The sequence below is a fragment of the Triturus cristatus genome, chromosome 10 (genome assembly GCF_964204655.1).
Source record: "Triturus cristatus chromosome 10, aTriCri1.1, whole genome shotgun sequence".
Taxonomy (NCBI): Eukaryota; Metazoa; Chordata; class Amphibia; order Caudata; family Salamandridae; genus Triturus; species Triturus cristatus.
In genome coordinates this window covers 650,830,652-650,852,013 of record NC_140593.1, presented here as the reverse complement: position 1 = coordinate 650,852,013, position 21,362 = coordinate 650,830,652, and the positions used below count along the sequence as shown (strand labels likewise).

Sequence of the window (21,362 nt, the reverse complement as noted above, 5' to 3'; positions counted from 1 at the left end):
TTTGCGGGGATTAAGAAAGGAGTTAACCCATCTAAACAATTCTTTGCCAGGTTTATCTGAATTGTTAATCCTTGTGACTATATACACCTTTCTGGTCACCTTAATTGCTCTGTGCAGATCTTTCAAAGAGGCTTTATATACCATTTTAGGAGTGGCGTCATAATTCAGCCTCCATTGTCGCTCCAGACGTTTGCGATTACTTTTCAGAGACCTAAGGGACTCTGAAAACCATGGCGCGAAAGGAGAATTTCTCAAAGATTTGGACAATCTGGCTGGGGCAGTGGACTCAACAGCAGTGGCAATCCACTTATGAAAAACCAGAGCATCAGTGTTAGGATCCATTGAAAGAACCGGTTGGGTAGTCTGTAAAATAGGCCCCAAAAACTCCTCTGTCAAATATTTCCAATTTCTTTTTAAAAAGGAGTGGGTATTTACATGTGTCGGTGATCTTCCTAGGCTAAAGGAGAAAGGTAAAAATCAGTGGTCTGACCAAATCACCTGCTTCGGGGTATCCATGTTAAAGTTATGGATATTAGAGAATATCAAATCAAGAATATGTCCAGCTTTATGAGTGGGGGCTGTGACGTGTTGAATTAAGTTAGCCCCAGTAAGATAGGACACAAGTTGCTGAGCCTGATTGCACTTAACATCGTCTATATGAAGATTAAAATACCCCAAAACTGTGAAGTTGGACGCCAAAATTGATTTTTGAACCACCAAATTAGAGAAATCCAACAATATATCAGGGCTACAGTCAGGGGGTCTATAAACCAGGAGGCCGGTGAAGGAGGAGGTCGGGCTCACTTTAATACAAAAGTTGAGCCCTTCAATCTTATCCATATTAGCCAGAGCTGAGGAGGTTAATTCCCAGGAGTCCCTAGAGATAATAGCGACTCCTCCTCCTCTTTTCCCACCGACCCTGTTAGCACAACAAATTTTGAAACCCCGGCCATTTGGGCTCCAAACGTGAAATGCAATCCTCAAAGTTTGGTCTGAATGTCGATCCTGGGTATATCTAGAATGACTCATTCCCCAAGGTCCTAATGCTCTTGAAAGAACTTCCAGCGTCAGGTTCTATTATTTATCGTGATTGTGTAGCTTCCAAGCAAAGGTTCAGTGGTTTGCAAGTGAAAAACAGTGGCTACAGGTAAGTAGCGATTTGCATGTGCAGCTTGATTCTTTTGTAGTTGCACACGCTATTACTTGATTGAAAAGCAGTATCACCTACTTTACTGTGTGGCGGTTATGTCCTGTTAGAGACATTAAATAAAGCACTTTCTCTTTAGCGACATTTCCTACAGCCCCAGAAGATACCTCAACCTTTCCTAGAGTAGACACCAACATGACAGCCTATCTGTACATAAAGCCCTATTGCCCATCTGTTCTTGCAGCAATCATCACTCCTTTCCATGGCAGCTGCACCAAAAAACACAGCCTTCATTATTATCCATCCTAAGAAAACATCACCCTTCTTCTGGTTTGTGTGCCTCATATCACAGGCATTCCTGTCTACCTGCATCTAAATGCATAATCCTTTCTTAAGCGTGCATCAGATACCACCCCACTCACCGAGCAGCCTTTATCAAACTACCATTCATTAAGTAATCCTTGCTAATTCAAAATGGACTTAAAAGTCTACAGTTTACTACGTTTTCCCCTCATTTGCTTCTGTAAGTGAGGGTTCAAAAAGCTGTCCCTGCTCTAACAATGACATGAGGATCAACTACATCACTTGAAAGTAAAACGTTGACCATTTTAGCCTATGCATTATGTAACTAGTAGCTGCACTGATGAAATCTCTAGTTGCCTTGTCACTTCGAACTACTTAGTCTTTGTTTTTTCTGGTCTATCAGGATACTGGAGGAAGGGAAGGTAAAAGACCCAACAGATAGAATGTGCTCTGAAGATGAGGACGATGATGATAAAGGTGTCAAGAGAGTTATTGGCCCACGCAAAAAGTTCCAGTGGAACGAGGAAATAAGGTATGTGCAGGGAATGGGACAAAGAAGAATGTTTCTCATTGATGTGGTTTTGAAAGTGTAAGTGGTGAGCATGGAATTCGGAAAATGCGATGTAGGCAATGACATACATTCCTTTCACCACGCTATTCAGACCTGCTGTGTTTTCTTATTTAACCCTTCCTTCTTAATCAGAAGGGAAGAGACCAGAATACCTTACTAATTAAAACAAGCATTGGCAAGGTCACATGGTCATGCTTTTGCTACTTGCTGTTGTCCTATTGGCATTAGCAATGTATTGCTTCTTTTGTTCCCAGATGCATGCAAAGCAGCCATCTTGTAACTGAGTTTACGAAAAGCATAAGAAACTCCATTACAAGTTTGCCACAGTGATAATGAGGGGAAGGAGATTATGAACACACCTATAGATCTAATGTGCTTCTTCGTTAGTAGCTTTGTATTATATAAAGATAAGATATTTCAGGAGTATCTGCCAAAGATGGATCAATCAATCAATTAATCAGCAGTGTAGTTTAAAGCGCACTACTCACCCGCGAGAGTCTCACGACGCTGGGGGTGGTGGGTGTGGGGGGAGCAGCTCCGGACTGTCAAAGAGCCATGTCTTGATGGCCTTCCTGAAGATGTGCAGGGTGGGGGCTTGTCTGATGTTGATCAGCAGCTCGTTCCAGGTCTTGGCCGCGATTTAGAAGAAGGTTCTTCCCGCCTTCTTGCTTTGTGGATGCACGGTGGTTCGGCGAGGTTGGAGGTTCCTCTTGTGTACGTGGAAGAAGATTCTGTCGTTGAGATATCGGGGTCTGGTGTTGTGCAGGCATTTGTAGGCATGAGTGAGTATCTTGAAGGTTGCTCTTTTCTCGACGGGGAGCCGGTAGAGGTTACGCAGGTGCTGGGTGATGTGTTCGTGTCGAGGGATGCCGAGGACGAGTCTGGCTGCGGTGTTCTGTATGGTCTGGAGTTTGCGGAGCAGAGATTTATTGATCTCGGCATAGAGGGCGTTTCTGTAGTCCAGTCCACCCAGTGTTGTCCCATGCAGAGGGGGAGGATACGAGGACAAGGACCTCTGTCTTCTACAAGTTGAGCTGCAGGCAGCTGCTGGTTCTCCAGGATGCAACATCCTTCATTCCTTCCTGGAAGTTGAGTCTGGTGGTGATTTGGTCCTTGGTGAGCGAGAGGATGAGCTGGGTGTCGTTGGCGTATTATGTTGAGTCCGTGCTGTCTGACTATGACAGCGAGGGGGCCATGTAAATGTTGAAGAGCGTGGGGCTGAGGGACGATCCTTAGGGTACTCCACAGTTGATTTCCGTGGTTCCTGAGAGAAAGGGTGGATAGTCTGATTTTTTGGGTTCTGCCGGTGAGGAAGGAGCGGAGCCAGTTGAGGGCGGTCCCCTGTATGTCGGCTTTGCGGAGTCTAGCGGTGGGAGACGGTGTCGAAGGCTGCAGATAAGTCAAGTAGGATCAGGGCTGCGGTGTGTCCTTGGTCCATGATGGTGCGAGTAGAGCGGTCTCAGTGCTATGAATGCTGTGGAATCCAGATTGGAAGGGGTCTAGGATGGAGTTTGATGAATTTCGTTAGTTGGATGTTGACGGTCTTCTCTGTGACTATTGCTGCGAAGGGGAGGAGGGAGATGGGTCGGTAGTTCTTGATGTCCTTGGGATCTGCTGAGGGCTTTGAACTTCTGAGCGTTTCCAGTTATCTGGAAAGATGCTGGTTTCGAAGGTGGCGTTGATTCTGCGTCGTAATTTCAGGAGTGATAACGGCGGCGGCAGCTCTGGAAAATGTGCGGGAGCAGGGGTTCGTGGGGGCTCCTGAGTGGATGCTTTTCATGGTCGATGCAGTGTCTTCGGTGGGGATTGGGTTCCAGGAGGAGATGGTGGGCTGGCTGGCTTTGCTGGAGAGGGCAGTGGTTTCAGAGTCAGGTGCCTGGTCGTTGAAGTTGTCGTAGAGGTCTTTGACTTTCTGATGGATGTAGGAGCCGAGCTTGTTGCAGAAGTCCCGGGAGGGGGTGATGTCCGTGGTTTTCGCTGGGGGGTTTGGTGAATCCCTGGATGATGCTGAAGAGTTCCTTGGAGTTGCTGGAGTTGGCTAGGATCTTGTTCTGGATAAGGTCCTTTTGGTGGGTCTGATGCATTGGTGGGATTCTGTAATGGCGTTCTTGTAGGTGTTGCAGTCCTCCGAGGATTTGCTGTTTCTCCTGTTCTTCTTGAGACGTCTGCAGGTGCATCTGGTTTCTTGGAGGTCAGCGGTAAACCAGGTGTCCTTCCTGGGGCGTTATTTGCCAGGGTTACGTAGGGGTGTGAGCTGGTCTGCTCAGTTGGAGATCCATCTGTGGAGTTTTTTGGCTGCGAGGTTGGCGTCAGTCAAGGTGGCGGGAGCATCGTGGTTAAAGGTGGTGTTGACCAGCTCCTCTGTGATTTTGCTCAAGTTTCTTCGCGGAGGGCGGGATGCAGGTTTGGGCGCCGTGGGTTTGTCTAAAGTGGAAGTGTACGCAATGGTGATCCGTCCATGGGGGTTGAGTGGTGTGGCTGAAGTTGATGTTGTTACCTCTTCCGAAGATGGGGTCGAGGGTGAGTCCTGCCTTGTGGGTGGGGGTGGTGACGAGTTGGTTCCGTCCGAGGTTGGCAAGGTTGTCCAGTAGGGTGGCGGAGTTGGGGGTCGCTGATTATGTCGAGGTGGAAGTTGAGGTCTCTGTTGAGTATGTAGTCCATAGAGGTGATGGCGTGGGGCGCAATGAGGTTGGCGATGGTGGTGGTGAGCACAGTTCGAGGTCCAGGAGGTCTGGAGACAAGGGTGCGTCTTAGGGTTGTTCTGGTGCTGGTCTGCATCTGGAAGTGGAGGTGGAGGTGTTCGGGCTGTCGCTCGAGCTGGAGGTCATAAGTCGGAGGGAGCTCTTGTGTACAATGGCTAGTCCTCCTCCTGGGTGGTTTGGGTGGTCCTTCCTCTGGATCTTGTATCCGTCGGGGATGGCGGTGGCGATGTCGGGGGCCGAGGTGGAAATGGTCCAAGTTTCTGTGAAGAGGAGGATGTCTGGTGAGATGGTGTCGAGGAGGTCCAAGATCTCTATGACGTGTCTGTGCATGGAGCGCATGTTGAGGAGGATGCACCTCAGGGATTTAGTGGTGTTGGCAGCTGACGTGGGGGCGGCGGCTGTGGGGGTGCTGATGGCGGTGAAGGTCTTACGTCAGTGAAGGCATGAGAACTGGCCGTGGGTGGTGTTTGGCGTGGACAGCTGGCAGTTGTTGTTCCTTCTGGGGTTGAGTGCGAGGAGGCCAGCTCTGTCGTAGCTGTGGGTGGCCGGAGATCCAGGGTCCCTGGCGTTGGTCGCGGACAGGCGCAGACGGACTTGCCTTTGGTGCGCCTTTGGCGCGCCAGCGGCATGCAGCCGCCATTAAATATGGAAGGGGGAGGGAAGCGCAGCTGGGAGGCGATAACGGGAAAATCGGCAGGGGGAAGGGGCCGCTGAGACTGCTGCGGCAGGAAAACCGGGCACGGAGGACACAACAGGACAACAGGAAAGACAGGAGAGACAGATGAAGAAAAAGAAAAAAACAGGCAAAGAGGCACAATTGAAAAAGCACAATAACAAGACACCAGGACATAATAATAACAAGACACAGACAAGGATAGTACAAAACAGGCACAAACAGAGGGGCAGACAGAGGCCTTGAACACCTACTGGCAGAGCTGACGCGGGATCAGCCCTGGCGGCTCAACAGCGGAGCTGCTGGGGGTGAGAGCAGGTCCCTGGCCAGGAGGGGATAGATCATTTGATCCATGAGACATAAGGAGAGCACCAAGTTGCTTTGCCTTTGTTTTGGAATTTCTTTTTCAAATTCTATTATAGAATGACTAATTACATGCACATGCATGCATGGTGGCCTTTTTTTGGGTGTGGGGGAGTGTTGCTGTGGGGACACTTCTGACCTGGGGATGTCTTCGGCACAGAAGCTGCAGGACTGGGCAGAGGCAAGGAGATCTCTTGAGGAGTTACCAAGGGGGTCTACTTAAAGCTACATGCAACCTTGCACTGAATGCCTTTGCTTTAAGAACAACCTGTGCAGCTAATGGCAACCTCTTAAAAAACATACCAAAAGCCAGCGACCAAAGGTGGTTGATCAGCACATAAGCAAGCATTGATCCTACCATGTGTAAGCCATGGATTCTGCCATTGTGTAAGCTGATGCAACCTGGCAGTCCTGCAAGAACCAGGCACAGAACCATGGCATTGATGCTAACTAGTGCACTGCTGAATCATGGGCACCAGAATGGACAGAGAAACTGGGGACCACCATTTCCAGTCACTCGAGTAAGATCAGCAAGGACGAGACCAACCCACCAAGCAGTGAGCTGACAACTTCAAGCAGGGAGCCACTCACAAATATAACAGGTGTGATCAGTAGCTATTGTGAAGGTACCCTGTCTACCAGCCTTGAAAGGACGAGTCAGCGTTGCCAGGAGTTGAAGACATGCAGCAGCTTTACATACCACGGTGAGACGGTTTAAACATACTCAGCTTTCCTGCCAATGTCAGAAGAAGGGCCTGCATTACACAAAGGCTTCTGAAGTATTTGTACATGGAATGCTATGATCCGGAGTCAAACACACAATAGAAACACCAGAAAGCCTTTTGAGTATGAAAGTATGAGACGAGCAGACGTAGGAGACCTTACTCAGTAGGGGAAACAAGCTTGCAAGTCTGAAAGTGCAACCAGTAGGGCAAAAGTGCTCACCATGATGTAGAGCAGCAAGGGCACCTCTTTTGGGCAACCTTGGAAGGTAAGAACAGATATCATTTCTCAGGAACAGCAGCCCAAAAATGGATTGGGATACCCAGAAACCTGTTTGCTACTAACCACCCTCAGAGGATGATGTGGAAGCTAAAGAAGCACCAGAAATGGACACTGTCGCTGCTGGGAAAATCTCTTCCAGGTATTAACATCTTTAAAGGTAAAAGGTGTTTCCAATGCTGTGTCTTATAAGACAGTCTTAATTGTGTTAGCACCTATCTTCCTAGCAATATGTAAATACTTTTAGACCCCGCATTAGGCCCTCTTTACAGTTTCTACTCACACTTTACAGGGCTTCACTATGGACATACCACCAGGCCAATTCAAAGCATGAAGTTGGTCATTCGAGGCTTCTCAGTTCACCCCTGGTTGTTGGAAGGCTATTATAGGACTTAAAGGAAACACTATCATTATTGGCATTGCAGTATCTTCAATGCTCCGTCATCTCAGAGCATTGCGGGGAGTGTGTGGGCTGAGGGTATAGAGCAAAGCTGCTTGGCTCCTTCATACTCTGCTGTCTATGGGCACTGTGGGGAGGGATTGGGGCATAAGGGACTTTGAAGGGATATACGCCAGCAGAGGGATATGGTTGCCTACAATGGTCACTGAGAGTACTCGTAGGAGGGAATAGGTCTTAAAGAACCATTCAAAGGCTTTCAGGCTAGTTGAGCAAATCTTCTCTTTCCTCTGAGCCATACTGTCTTGGCATACTACAGGGGGAAATGAATGGACACTTAACGAATCAGGTCCTGGTGCACTATTAGAGGCAGTTGATTCAAAGGACAGTACAGGGATTGTGCCTTGGTGGCATAGCATTACTGCTGCTGCCTTCTCCAGTCTCCTTTAAATCAAAGAGCCATAAAGGTTCCCCTACTGTTACAATGTCTAGAAACACTAGCATGAGACCCTACAGTTATACATCCCATTCACGCATGTTTGCGGTGTAGTTTTACTTAAAAATAAATGAATAAATATGCCATGCTGCAACTCCATGCATTGCAATCCGGTTCATGTCAACTCTCTTCCGTAGGACGAAAGTAGAATGGTTAGATAAAGTAATTTGTATTGTAACCTCCATGGCTCCTGGGCCTGTTCATGTAGCACCACAGCCTTATACTTCTGAGATCTGGGTACTGTGCTCCTAGACACCAACATTTTAAAAAACTGAAAAAGTGGCATAAAATGTTTTTTATCATGGCTGACATAGTATCTCTAAAGATTCTGCAACGTAGCTGCAGTACGGAAGAAAAATGTTGCCCTGGCGTCACCAGGTTGGGGCCCGCTGAGGCCTTAGCCATAGTTGCATTGCATCTCCACTGCACCCACACCTCCACCACATTAGTTAATAAAACAAATCAGACTCAGACAGTTCTTAACTATACAGAGAGAAACATCTTGTGATGCAGAATGTTTGATAATTTATAAAACATGTTTGAGTGCTATTGCAATTCGTGCAGAATTAATTCAGGTGTTTTAGCACTTCTTACTTCAAGGACAACACTATCTACATCGTGCTTCCTAAGTGGTAACAAAAAAAACAATAATGCCAGGCCCACCCAGCGTAGCTGAATATTCTTAAAGCAGCATCACTCTGGCCGGTAGTTGTTTGAGTTGTTTGCCTGATAAACAGGCAGGTGATAGTGAGGTACTCAATGTTATCTAGACCATCAGAATTTGCAGTTTTGTTTTTTTACCTGAAAGAAAAAATTGTCTCCACTGACAGTAGATACCACTAACGTGTTCCATCAATGCCACTTTGAATATGGCCTTGAGATTCTGACCATCTGCAGTTCAACTTCTTCCACAACTGATGACTCTCATATACACTAAACACTAGACCGAGTGGATCCTTCCTCCCTAGAGGGTGATAGCCCTGCACCACAGAGGCCCAGAATAATACTGTACTGTAGCACAGTGAAGTAGTGCCGATCTGAATATTGGTGTATTATGTTTAGAAGCTACATGTTACCTATGATCACTTACCCTCTAAAGTTATCACAAGTTCTACATAAACATTGAGACTAATTATCCGAACCCTTCATATCAATATATTTGTCCAAATTTCCACAGGTAGTGAGTTATTTTTTTCCCCATTTGTCCACATAATGTTCAGCACTCTTCAGGAGTCCTTCAAATGCAACATTTCTCTGAATTATACCCATTAAAACTTCCAAAAATCCTGCCTCACGATTGCATTTTAGCATGTACGATGCAAAATGCTGCATCCTTGTCTATTATTGATGGAAAAACGTAGCCTGGTAGGCTTACATTAAAAAAGCGTCAGAAAAAGCACTGCCTTTTTAAGACTCCAGGAGCTTCCAACATCCATGATGCTTTTACTGGTAGTAGCCTCACAGAATATGTTCTTTTTTCCTGCTTGTGTGAGTAGGATGCTAGAACTCAGTGGAGGTTTCATACCTGTTTTTCCTCTGAAATTTCTCTTCATATTTGTGTTTTTTCTGCTTCTCTGGATGAATTTACCATCTAAATATCAAGTTTCTGCAGAATCTTATCTGTCAGAATGTCCATCCTGCCCATCTTAATGAAATCCCAATCCCGTGGGAGAAAAGAATGTGGCTTCTGCTTTACACACATTGTGTGTGATAAATGTTTCCTCGTCTCATTCAGCAAAGGAATGTGAATTTTGAAAGACTCTGAAAGATCAGAAAGGTATCAGCCTAACAGGCAGTTTGGAGGATATGTGGGCAAAAGCACAGCAGAGAAAGAAGAAAAAGCTTGCCAAGCCCTCCAGCCACAGAGCCTCTTCTGGAAAAGAGCCAGCACATTGTAAAGCCTCCCACAGATGGAGCAAGGAGGATAAGCAAAAGTGAAAGAACCCATCAACATCACAACTCTTGCTAACACTCCTGATAGACATCAAAGATTACAATTTCACTGTTGAATTCTTCGGCCCTGGCATGTTCACAGTCAATGGATGACTTGGCATCCATAGTGACCAATCCAAACCATCATAGATCCTCCAAGTCTTCAGCATCAAGACACTCACCTTCATCATCGATGTGGTCTGGACCGTTGGAGACACCCTGTTCAGCGACACACCAAAGTGCTCCAAGTGCATGACTCCTCATTTGCCTTCATCAACACTCTCCATCGCACCTTCTCAACATTGTTAAACTTGATGTCAAAGTTTTAGACATTGTGTCACCAGCATCAAGAAACAGACAAAAACTTTCTCTTGACAAACCAAAACTACAATGCAATCATTGGGCCCTCTATGCTTTGCCATCCCGGCTGCGGACCCATTTCAGGTTCGACTAAGAGCTTTAAACTTGCTTCTGCCACTTAAAGACGAGCCTAGCATCATGTCACCCATTTAAAAGATGCCAGTGCCACCTAGAGATCCATCAACTGCTGAATCACCTCATAATGTCCTCTCCTCATGGAAGAAAGGACCCTGCACATTCCAGAATTGCTCAGAAGAAGCCGATCTTCTGCGTCTCCATTATGGTCACAGTCTGATCATGTTGATACTCATCATACACACCTGTGTCTCCTGCAGCTTCACTTTCAAGTTTTGCCTGTGGATGATAACACCTCCTTTTATGACATACTCATAAAGGGGGCTTTCACACTGAATATTCCTGTGAAAGCACCACAGGATGCAGTGTCTATAACAATGGAGACGTTACTACCAAATATTTTACTGTGCGAAATGTACCTTTCTGCATGGTCACCCCAGTTATTTTTCACCTTTTGCTAGCTATAACCTTCTGGGCACTTCACTCCTGCTAACCATTGATAAAGTGCTCGTGCTCCCCCTGTCAACATTGCTAAAATTGTTATATACTTACCTATCATTCCCTCCCTAGTATATGGTACAAAGTTTACCCAGGGTTTGTACTTTAACTTTCACTAGTAGACTGCAGCACACATTGTGCCACCCACTACAGTGGCTGTGCAAACATTGCTTCAGTCCTACCATTTGTAGCCTGGCTGTTGCAGTTATAAATTGCAAGTTCGACCTGTCAAAATAACCCCATTTGACAGGTCAAAACCTTCCTTTAAAATATTAATAAGGCACCCCTATGTAAGCCTTAATGGCCATAAGGCGGGTGCATGGTATTTAAAAGTAGGACATGTAAGAATTTAATGTTAAAGGTCCTTATAGAGAAAAAGCCTCATAAGCTGTTTTTCACTGTAGCAAGGCTGGCTGTTGCATAGTAAAGCACTGGGTTACATTATTACATTTATTCATGCAAATTTAGGTTAGGAAACAGTTAGAAAAATAATTTAATTTAAAGTTAAAATACTCCTATTGCAACTGATAGTGACGACCTCATAAACCCATAAACCCCCCTCTATTCACCGCTCCACGGATTGACCACATCTACACAATCTATTGCCTACTGGATAGTAGTGTGCATATCCATGTGCTACCAATTGGCTGTTAAATCAACATAGGCACCACAGCTTTTTTATAATTTTATTTTTAGAGAGCAAAAATAGATACAAAGTGATTTTTTTCGGCGGAAGTAGAGATTAATACCAAAATACATTATACCGATACAAATTGTCATTTTCTTTGATCCCAACTTTCACAAGCATTAGTACACATCTGTTGTCTGTTCAAAAAAAGAAAATTACAGTGCAATTATTATTTGTATATCCAACCACAACTAGGACACCCAATAACTTTTCTTAGCGAATTAAAGTGCATTCAACTAAAGGTGCATTTGTGCATGCAAAGTGCAACAGGGTTCGAGATATCTTTCGATAACTTTACTCCAGCCCCTTTACCATACTACCAAAAATCCACTGATATAGTAAACGCAAAAACGATCCTTCAACTATAAAATGTAAAACTCCATTAACCTTAAATATGCTACAAATATTGCCATATAACATTAAACCTCTTTAACGCCCTCCCCCTCACCCGCTTTGTATACCGCGCCTCAAATTTCATGGTGCGTGTCATTTTGGCCTTCCAGTCCTGAACTGATTGAATCATGCTGGTTCTCCAATTCTCAAGAATAAAGGAGCGTGCATTCTTCATCGCAATATATAGAAAATACTCTCCATCCTTATTTAACTGCTGGCAACTTTAGAGACCCCGAATAACACTAAGCTTGCCTGTGGGAATATAGTAGACTTTTCAGCCTGACTAATGACCTCAAATAATTCATGCCAAAATTTGGTGATTTGCGGGCAAGTGAAAAACATATGTAGTGTCACAGTACGTACAGGTGCTCACCTGTTGAATTCTGCAGAAGCGCCCTGGAACCGATGAGTATGTCCGCAACTTCCCCGACCCCGTGTCACACCTATCAAACTCTAGGCAGTGACATGAGATCCGGGGAAGAAGGGAAACAAAACAAGGAAAGTGGGGACGCTGTCAAATAAAGTCACCAAGCAGGAGTCTTCTCATAACCGGAACTGAAAAGGAATGACAAACAATGTATCGATGCTCTTTAAAGCACAAATCTGACTTAAAAGAAGTATGAACAGTCAACTACCTAAAAACCACCCTTCTTCCTTCTTAGGCTGAACGGCCTCCCTCTTCCTAGGTGCGTTCACTACAATGGAAAAGGACAGATCAATATCCAGGGCAACAATATATGTGGGACAATGAGACTACTAATCTATACAGCTTACTGTGGTAACTGTGTGGACCTTCCAGGTATTAGGATTCTGATGTAAACAAGCACCAGCAATCGACTGCTCTTCCTTCAGAGTAATCTGCTATGGGATACTTCATACATCTTTTAAGAATAGTCCCCTTCAACTCAAATGAATAAAGGAAATGAAAGCAGCGATCATTCGCTGTTACCGTATCCCCTCAGGCATGTGTTAGCTTCACCAATGTTCGAAGGGCGGGTAACGTGAAACCAAGGATAAATGAACTCCAACGTTGTTAGGCAGTCTTTTCCAAGGCAGGTGGACTGAAAGTCAGGTTGACAGGATTTGCGCAAAAGGGAGTAACCACGTTGCCCCAAATCTCCACCCAAGAGAATGAGCAGCCCCCTTTTCAGACGCGAGCACACTCGGTATTTGCCCGGTCGAGGAACTCCGCTTCCTTCGACTAGACAAACTCCACAATGCCCTCGGCCCGTCTTGGGAACTACCCCTCTCCCTGGCTTCAACTAACGAGTCACCGTGAACCCCTCAAATATCTGGGAACCACTTGGCAAACCAGATGCTGCTACAACGTGTTCTTGCCCGGCCACGGGCACTTGAGGAAGCAAGACGAAGGATTTCCAGAACGGGCACAGAAATCAAAGAACAGGAACTCCGAGTTACGGGTCGGCTTCGGGGAATCCAGGAAACGGAAACGACGCAAAGCGTAGTTTCCGGCGGAAGTCAGGCTTTTGTTGACAGCCTGACCTCCTCGCACCTGCGCAGTACTCGCCCGTTGTCAGCCGCCGAGTTCAGATGGCAATCCTGACAGTATACCCCCCCCAAGACGCCTCCCACCGGTCTGGGTTTGTCAGGATGTCTTCTATGAAAGACGCGTACCAGGCGAGGGGCATGCACGTTACTGGCGGGTTCCCATGTACGTTCCTCTATGCCATACCCCTTCCAATGTATCAGGTATTGTAGCTTTCGTCTAACTCTGCGGGAATCTAAGATCTTTTCCACTTCGAATTCAGGTTCTCCCTCAACGGACACAGGAACTGGGGCAATGGGGAGTTGTGTTCCCGGCTCCACAGGTTTCAATAAGGATACATGGAATACAGGATGTATCTTCAGAGATTGTGGGAGGTCTAGTTTCATAGCGACTGGATTTATCACCTTGGTTATAGAAAAAGGGCCTATGTATTTAGGTTTAAACTTACATGCCCCTTTCAACTTAAGGTTTTTTGAGGATAACCAAACAGAGTCCCCCTGTGCATATGCGGGTTCGGGTGTTCTATGTGCATCCGCTGTCCTCTTATATCTACTCTTAGCCTGTTCTAACGCTAAGTAGGTGGATTGATGTACTGTGTGTAACTCTTGCACTAATTCCATTGCAGCGGGTGTCGTGCAGGATAAGGGCTCTGGACTTGGTATGATACGGGGATGATAGCCAAAGTTGCAAAAGAAGGGAGTAGTGTTAATAGAGACATGATGACTGTTATTATAAGAAAGTTCAGCTATCCACACCAACACATCCCAATCCATGGGATTTTGCAACAATTGGCATCTGATGTACTGTTCGAAACACTGATTGACTCTCTCGGTTTGTCCGTCCGTCTGCGGATGGTGACTGGAAGATAACCGAGCGTCAATTTGTAACAATGTACACATCCCTCCCCAGAATTTAGCTATGAACTGAGCGCCCCTGTCGGAAATAAGGACTGATGGAAGGCCATGTAAACGTACTATGTGCTGCAAAAACACTGTCGCTAATTGCCTGGCGGTAGGAAGCCCCTTTAGAGGAACGAAATGGGCCATCTTCGTGAATAAATCTACTACCACTAGAAGTGTGTCGTGTCCTTGTGCGGTATGTGGGAGTTCCACAATAAAGTCAAGCGACACTGTATTCCAGGGATGCTTAGGCGTAGGTATGGGTTGTAATAAACCCACAGGTCTTTGATGTGACGCTTTACTCTGAGCACAAACATAACATTGCTGCAAGTAATTCTTTGTGTCTCTACCCATAGAGGGCCACCAGAAGTGTCTATGCAAATTTTCTATGGTCTTTTTGTATCCCGGGTGCCCTGCTATAGGATGTGAATGACACCATTCTAAAGCTTGTTGTTGTAATTCTTTAGTGGGGAGTAGTAACCCTCCGTCGATGTAAAAAAAACCAGATTCCATTTGAGGGGTATGTGTGCCCGTTATCGAATCTAGATCTGTTTGACCTTGCTCCTGTTTCACCTGGTTCAAGAATTCCTCTTCAGAATATGACCCTCCTATTATTCTGTCCTCAGCTATAATAAGAGGGGGTTCAGTTTCAGTTTCTTCAATATCAAAACTGAGTCGCGACAAAGCATCTGCTTTTCCGTTCTTTCTCCCAGCTTGGAAGTGAATTACATAATCATAGTCGCTAAAAAATTGAGCCCACCTTAACTGTCTCATCGAAAGGGCCCTTGCAGATTTTAGGAATTGCAAGTTTCTGTGATCAGTCAGTACGGTGACTGTGTGATTCGCCCCCAATAAATATTGTCTCCATACTTCAAACACCTTTTTATGTTTAAAACGTTTTTATTGAGACAAAACAAACCATGGGGGAGGGGGACAGGAGGCAGGATACGTGGAATACAGTCAAAGAAGAAGGGATGCATCTCCAGAGGGTTGGCAATAGGTGAAGCGTTGGCTCAGAGGGAAGAACACAGTAAATGAACGCTAGAATTACAAGCTGTGGAATCCCACGCGCGTATCCGACACCCAAAAGCAGAGCAATAAAACCCCCCCCAATCAACCCCTCAACAGAACACAGTCCCCCCCCTCCCATCCCCCATCCTCCCAGTACAAAAACAACAACACTCCCCCCTCCCCCCGTCCTATGGTCCCGCAGCAAAGTAGCCCTAACCAGGAAGCCCCGCACAGCCCCCCCCCCCCCCGCCGGGGGTCCCCATCTCACATGTAAGCTAGTCCGCCGGGGTCACCGGCGGCCGCAGCCTGAGAAGCCTAAGATACCTCGGGCAGGTGAGCTCCCGGAATTCAGTGGACAGCAGCGCTAGAAAGGGTTGCCATAGCTCCTCAAATTGGTCTATCTCCCCCGCAACCGTAAGCGACAGCTTCTCCATCCCCAGCACATGCCAGAGTCTGTGCAACCAACCGGTGATGGAGGGGGCGGTGGATGTGCGCCAGTGGATCAGAATGTTCTGAACCGCAGACCCCAGCGCTATCGCAATCTGCCTACCCCTGCGGGACTTCAGTGGGTACATTAGGTCATTGGGGAGGCCCAGCAGGACATACGCCGGGAGGCGCGGCAGCTCTATGCCAAAGTGCTCATCCACCTCGTCCAGAACTTCCTTCCAGTAGGCGGTCAGCACTGGGCAATCCCATAGGATGTGTGTAAGGGTACCTTCCTGCCCGCAGCTCCGCCAGCACCCCTTGTCAGTGTGTCTATGCATTTCATACAGTCTCTCCGGGGTATAGTACCAGTATGTGGACACTTTAGTGAAGGTTTCCGTAAGGCCCGTGTGGTATGCAGAGTTCCGCGCCCGATACGCAATTTTGTCCCATTCCTTGTGGCTGAGTGTCCTACCCAATTCCCTGTGCCAACGCTCCCTCCCCGGATTGTAGTAGTGAAACGGCGGGGGTTGTAGGTGTTTGTACAGATCAGTGATCAGTTTAGCGTCGGAGGTCCGAGTAGCCAACCACCGCTCATACGGTGTAATTGGACGGGCAGCGGCGGCACGCACCTGAGGCTGGAGGGCCCAATGCCGAACTTGCATGTAGCGCAATCTGTCCAGCTCCGTCAGGCCGAACTCCTGGCGGAGTTGCTGAAAAGGAACCACTCCTTCCGGGCCATAGATCTGGAAGAGTGCCCTGCAGCCCGCCTGCACCCAGTGGGAGAAAACCCCCGGCTCCATCCCAGGGGAGAAGTCCGGGTTGCCCGCAATGGGCGTGAGCGGCGAAGGGAAGGTGGTAAGGCCCCGGGCCTCACAGACCGCGTCCCACACACGCAGGGGGACCCGCGTAACAAAGGAAGCGTAAAGATTAGCGGGGCGGTGCGCGCGGCGCAGGAATGGAACCTCTTGTAAGGTGCGGCCCGCCACTGCCTGGTCTTGGAAGAGCCAATGTTTGTCGGACTCCCACCTGCTCCACTCCACCAGATAGCGGAGCTGTGCCGCCTGAAAGTACTTACGGAGGTCCGGAATGCCGAGACCCCCCGCTTCCGGAGCAAGCGTGGAGAGGACCCTCTTCATGCGTGGCCTGCGGCCCTGCCAGACAAAGCGGGAGATGTCAGCCTGCATTTGTCGTATCCAGCCCACCGGGGGTTGGAGTGGAAGGGCCCGGAAAAGATATAGTATCTGGGGCAGCACCGTCATTTTGACCGCCGCGATTCGCCCCAGCCAGGACAGCAGGCCCTTGTTCCAGCGGCCAAGCTCGTCCTTGATCTTCCTGCTGAGGGAGGCATAATTGGCCGTAACCATCTCCGACAGTGTAGGCGCCAGCAGAATCCCCAGATACGGCACCGTGGACGAGGACCACTGCATGGGGAAGAGCCGTTGAAGATCCCTCCTGGTTTCCGCAGCCAGGGACACGTCCAGTGCCATCGACTTGCTCATATTCATTTTGAAGCCGGCCACCCCCGCGAAGGCGTCCAACTCTCGGAGGCAAGTAGGCAGCGACCTCCTAGGGTCGTCCAAAGTCAGCAGGACATCGTCCGCATAGAGACTGACGGTGTGGACGTACTGGCCCATCCGGACCCCGACAGCATCCGGATTGTCACGAATCCTCTGAGCAAACGGCTCCATGTAGAGGGCAAACAGGAGCGGCGAGAGAGGGCAGCCCTGCCGCGTGCCGCGCTCGATGGCAAAGCTACCAGAGCTACACCCGTTTACCCGCACCGACGCTGAAGGATGCTTATAGCAATTAAATACCATGGTGCGGAACTTATCGCCGATTCCCAGTTTCTTAAGGACCCGCTCAAGATACGGCCAGTGAACTCTGTCGAAGGCCTTCTCTGCATCAACGGACAACAACATCCGCTCCCCCGAGATCCTTGAGGCCTTCTCCAGAACATGTGTCACCCTCTTGGTGTTGTCAACCGTCTGTCTACCGGGCACAAAACCAGCCTGGTCCGCCTCCACCAGGTCGGGGAGGTGTGGACCCAGCCTGGCTGCGAGAATCCCCGTGTACAACTTGAGGTCGACATTTAGGAGAGAGATGGGCCGGTATGAGCCGCAAAGGGCCCGGTCCTTCCCAGGCTTCGGGATTACCGCGACCGTCGCCCTCAGGAGATCCGGAGGGATGGCTCCCGGTGCGGAGAAAGAGTTAAACAGCCGCGTAAGGACAGGGGCCACGGCCGTGCAAAAAGTCTTGTAGAATAGCGACGTGAACCCGTCCGGGCCCGGGGCCTTGCCATGTTTCAGCCGCGCAATAGCTGAAATCACTTCCTCCACATGGATGTCCCGCTCCAGGTGGTCAGCCTGAGCCGGGTCCAGTACCGGGAGGGTCACCGACTCCAAATAGCTATCGGTCTCCCGTGGCGGGGAGGGCTCCTCAGCATACAGCGCCTCGTAGAAGCCGCGGAAAGACTCCGCTACTTCCGCGTCCCCGGAGACAACCCCCCCGTCCGCGCCCACCAATTCTTTCACGACGCTGCGCTGTTGCGCGACCCGGAGCCGGTGTGCTAGGAGCTTGCCACATCTGTCCCCCCCAGTGTAGTAGGCATGTTTCAAACGTAAGGCGGCGTACTCCGCCCTATCAAGATCCAGAGCCGAGAGGAGCTTCCTCGCTGCCTTCAACTGCCTCCAGACCCTCGGCGCTCCCGTACGGCGGTGGACCTGCTCAAGCTCCCGAACTTGAGCCGTCAACTCATCCCTCTTCAGTTGTCGCTCCTTATTCTCGGCTGCAGAGATAGAGATGAATTCCCCCCGTAGGACGGCCTTCAATGCCGCCCACTGTGTCGCCTGCGAGGTGTCAGTGTTGCTATTGTGAGTGAGATAGTCCTGTATGACCTCCCCGATGCGTTGCACCACCGATTTTTTGTGTAGAAGTGTGTCCCGGAGGCGCCACACCCCCCGAGAGGGGGAGGCCGCCGGCCACTGGAAAACGCCGATAACTGGAGAGTGGTCAGACAGGGTCAGGACCCCGATGTCCGCCGCCGTGGCAGCGGCACGCATCGGTCCACTCACCAGGAGGTAGTCCAGCCGTGAGTAAGTGCGGTGTGCGTGCGAGAAGAAAGAGTAGTCCCTATCCGTGGGGTGCAGGGAGCGCCAGAGATCATGCAAGTCCATGTCCGCAATTCGGGCCTTCCCAGCCTGGGACAGTTCCCCCGTCTGCGGGAAGCGCTGCGCCGATCTGTCCATCCCAGAGTCAAAGACAATGTTGAGGTCTCCGCCCAAGATAACGTGTCGGTCCGGGGAAGCAGTGACATCCACCAGCGCGGAGTCTAGGAAGCGCTCCTGGTGCTCGTTTGGGCTATAAACGGAGCCAACCGTAAATGCTATGCCTCCCAGGCTCATGCGATACGCAAGGAGCCTCCCCTTCTGTTCAGCACACTTATGCAACACCTCCCCCCGAAAGGAGCTCGCTAGGAGAATGGCTACCCCTGCCGTCTTGTTCGCTGCCGAGGAAAAGAACTGGGTGGGGAACTTAGCAGAGCGCATCCTGTGGCAGTCTCGGGGCAATAAGTGTGTCTCCTGCAAAAGGCAAATGTCCGCCTGCGTCCCCTCCAGCAACGACAGGATCGCCCTGCGCTTCACCGGGTTATTCAGACCCTGAACATTAAGGGTCACTACCTTTAGGCCCGGCATTCCTCGCAGGGATCGGGAGCGCCATGCAATGGGTAGGGAATCAGCGGGTGGGGCGCGCGGGGCCACAGCGCGGGACAAGCCAAGACAAAGCGGGCAAAGACAACATCGGACGGGACCTTCCCAACCCCAAAACAACCCCCTCCCCCACCCAAAACACAACCTTGGCAACTAGCCATCCCCAAACTCAAACACCCCATAGTCTCAGTCAAGCCCCAAAACGGGCAAGTCCGTAGAAAATAGCAAAGTGGACGTCCAGCCACTCACCTCCGCCCGCTCCCCCCCAACCCCCCCGCCCCGTGCCAAGCATGTTAAGAAGCTAAAGACATCTCCCCCCGGAGTGTATGTTAGGCCGTCAAGGCCACGCTAGAGGAGCCGATCGAGTCCCCGGCCGCCGCCCTCAGGGCGTCTGCCATGTCCGCCCTAATGGTAGGGGAGTCCGGGCGCCCTGCACTGGTCGCTGAGCGCCGCCTCGATGACCTCCGCCGATTCCGTCCCTCCGAGGACCTCCACGACGGCGTAGCTCCCTCTTCCTCCGCTGCCGTGAGCCCCAGGACACCACAAATGTCTTGCAAGGAGCGTAGCTGATGCAATACCCCGTTCCACCGAAAAATCAAGCGGAAGGGGTGACCCCAAGAGTACGGCGTCTCATGCTCGCGCAAAAAGTCAGTGGCAATCCTAAAGGACCTGCGTTTCTGGAGAGTGATGGCAGAGAGGTCCTGGTACAGCGCCACCGGCCGATCCCGAAAGGTCAGGGGCTGTTTCCTGCGGGCTTCAGCCATGATACGCTCCTTTAGTGGAAAGTCGGGCAGGAAGGCCAGAATGTCCGGTGGGGGTGCCGATGGCTGGCGCTGGCGGCCAACCCTATGCGCCCTGTCGATGCTGATGGGAAAGTCCGCGGCCTCCCCCAGGATTTCTCGGAACAGGGCCCGCAGATAGCCCCCCAGATCGGACCCCTCATCCGCAGTCGGCACGCCACGCACTCGGATGTTGTTCCTCCGAGATCTGTTCTCGAGGTCCTCAGAGTGGGCCTGGAGCTCCACACACTGTTCCCGGAGGCGAAGAACGTCCTGCTGGAGGTGGACTATCTCCTCCGCTCGCTGTTGGCCCTCCGTCTCCACCGCCTCCACACGCTCACCTAGGCCCTCCACCTCTCTGCGCACTTCTCGGACCTCGCTGGCCACCTCCCGCTTCAGTGTCTGGAAGTCCTCCCTGAGGGAGCTAAACAGTTCCTCCATGAAGGCCCTCGTGACGGGTGGCTCCCCTCCAGTCACATCCGCCGGAGCCCGGGAGGGCCCCGGCGAGGGCTGTGTCCTGTCCCGCAAGTGCTGGGCCCTGCCAAGCATGTCCGGCAGAGTACGGTCCCCTTTCTTCGGGCCTCCTTTCCCAGCCATCGTCAGCTCCGCAGTCGGGCCCCGATCCAGGCGCCCCAGAGATGCTCAGCCGCCGGCAAGCACTCGGGCCGGGGGATCCCCCACAAGTGAGGTCGCTGCGTCACAGGTGACAAAATGGCGGCCGAGCCCGGTCACCGTCAGCCGCAAGAGCTAGCGTGAGACAACCAAGGGGGCCGCAGCGAGGGGGTCCCAACAGCTCATCCCTCCGGTAGTCAAGACAGCAATATCGGGAGGTCGTGTGCAGCCAGCATCCAGGGCTCAGCGGAGGTCGCCACCACTGCTCCTTCGGGGACAAAATGGCGGCCGGGCGGAGCAAGCCACACCGACTAGGCCCGGCGACACCCCCGGGGCCTCCGAGGTGCCCCGCCGTGAAATAAGTTCCACCACCGGCCCCCGTTAGTCACGCACAGGGGGCCAGATGATCCGGCCCCAACAAGGAGTCCGCCGTACCTCGGCTAGGGGTCAGGGCCTCCGCAGTGCCAGGTGTCGCCGTCACCAGTCCGAGTGCCGGGGCACCCGTCCCAAGCCCTCCACACCGTCGGGCCCCTTCCCGCCAGGCTCCTTCAGTCACCGTCGAGCGGCGGGCCAGATCCCCTCCAGACCGCAGCTTTCAGCACCAGGCCCAACCGAGGCGCCCGGACAGCTCTCCAATACGCTCCGCCCCTCGGGCTCACCGCCGTCGTCCCCTGATCTCAGACGAACTTTTGGGGGGGTTCCCCCGGGGCGATCCGGACCAAAACAGCACCGATGTGTGCCCCTGATGTTCCGCCACGCTCCTCTCCCGCGCTGAGCCTCAGCGGGGGGAGAAAAGCATAACAAAAAGGCTTTAGCTTGGC

General features: G+C 50.4%; 1 protein-coding gene across 5 annotated transcripts in view; it reads left to right on the top strand.

Moving 5' to 3' along the window:
* Positions 1-21,362, top strand: part of UBN1 (ubinuclein 1) — a 1,063,877-nt gene that overhangs the window by 739,528 nt on the left and 302,987 nt on the right. For all 5 annotated transcript variants that reach the window (XM_085632215.1, XM_085632217.1, XM_085632216.1 and 2 more), the window contains one exon: positions 1,854-1,982. In XM_085632215.1, coding sequence (XP_085488341.1) covers positions 1,854-1,982 — 129 coding nt within the window. The remainder of the gene's footprint in view (positions 1-1,853; positions 1,983-21,362) is intronic.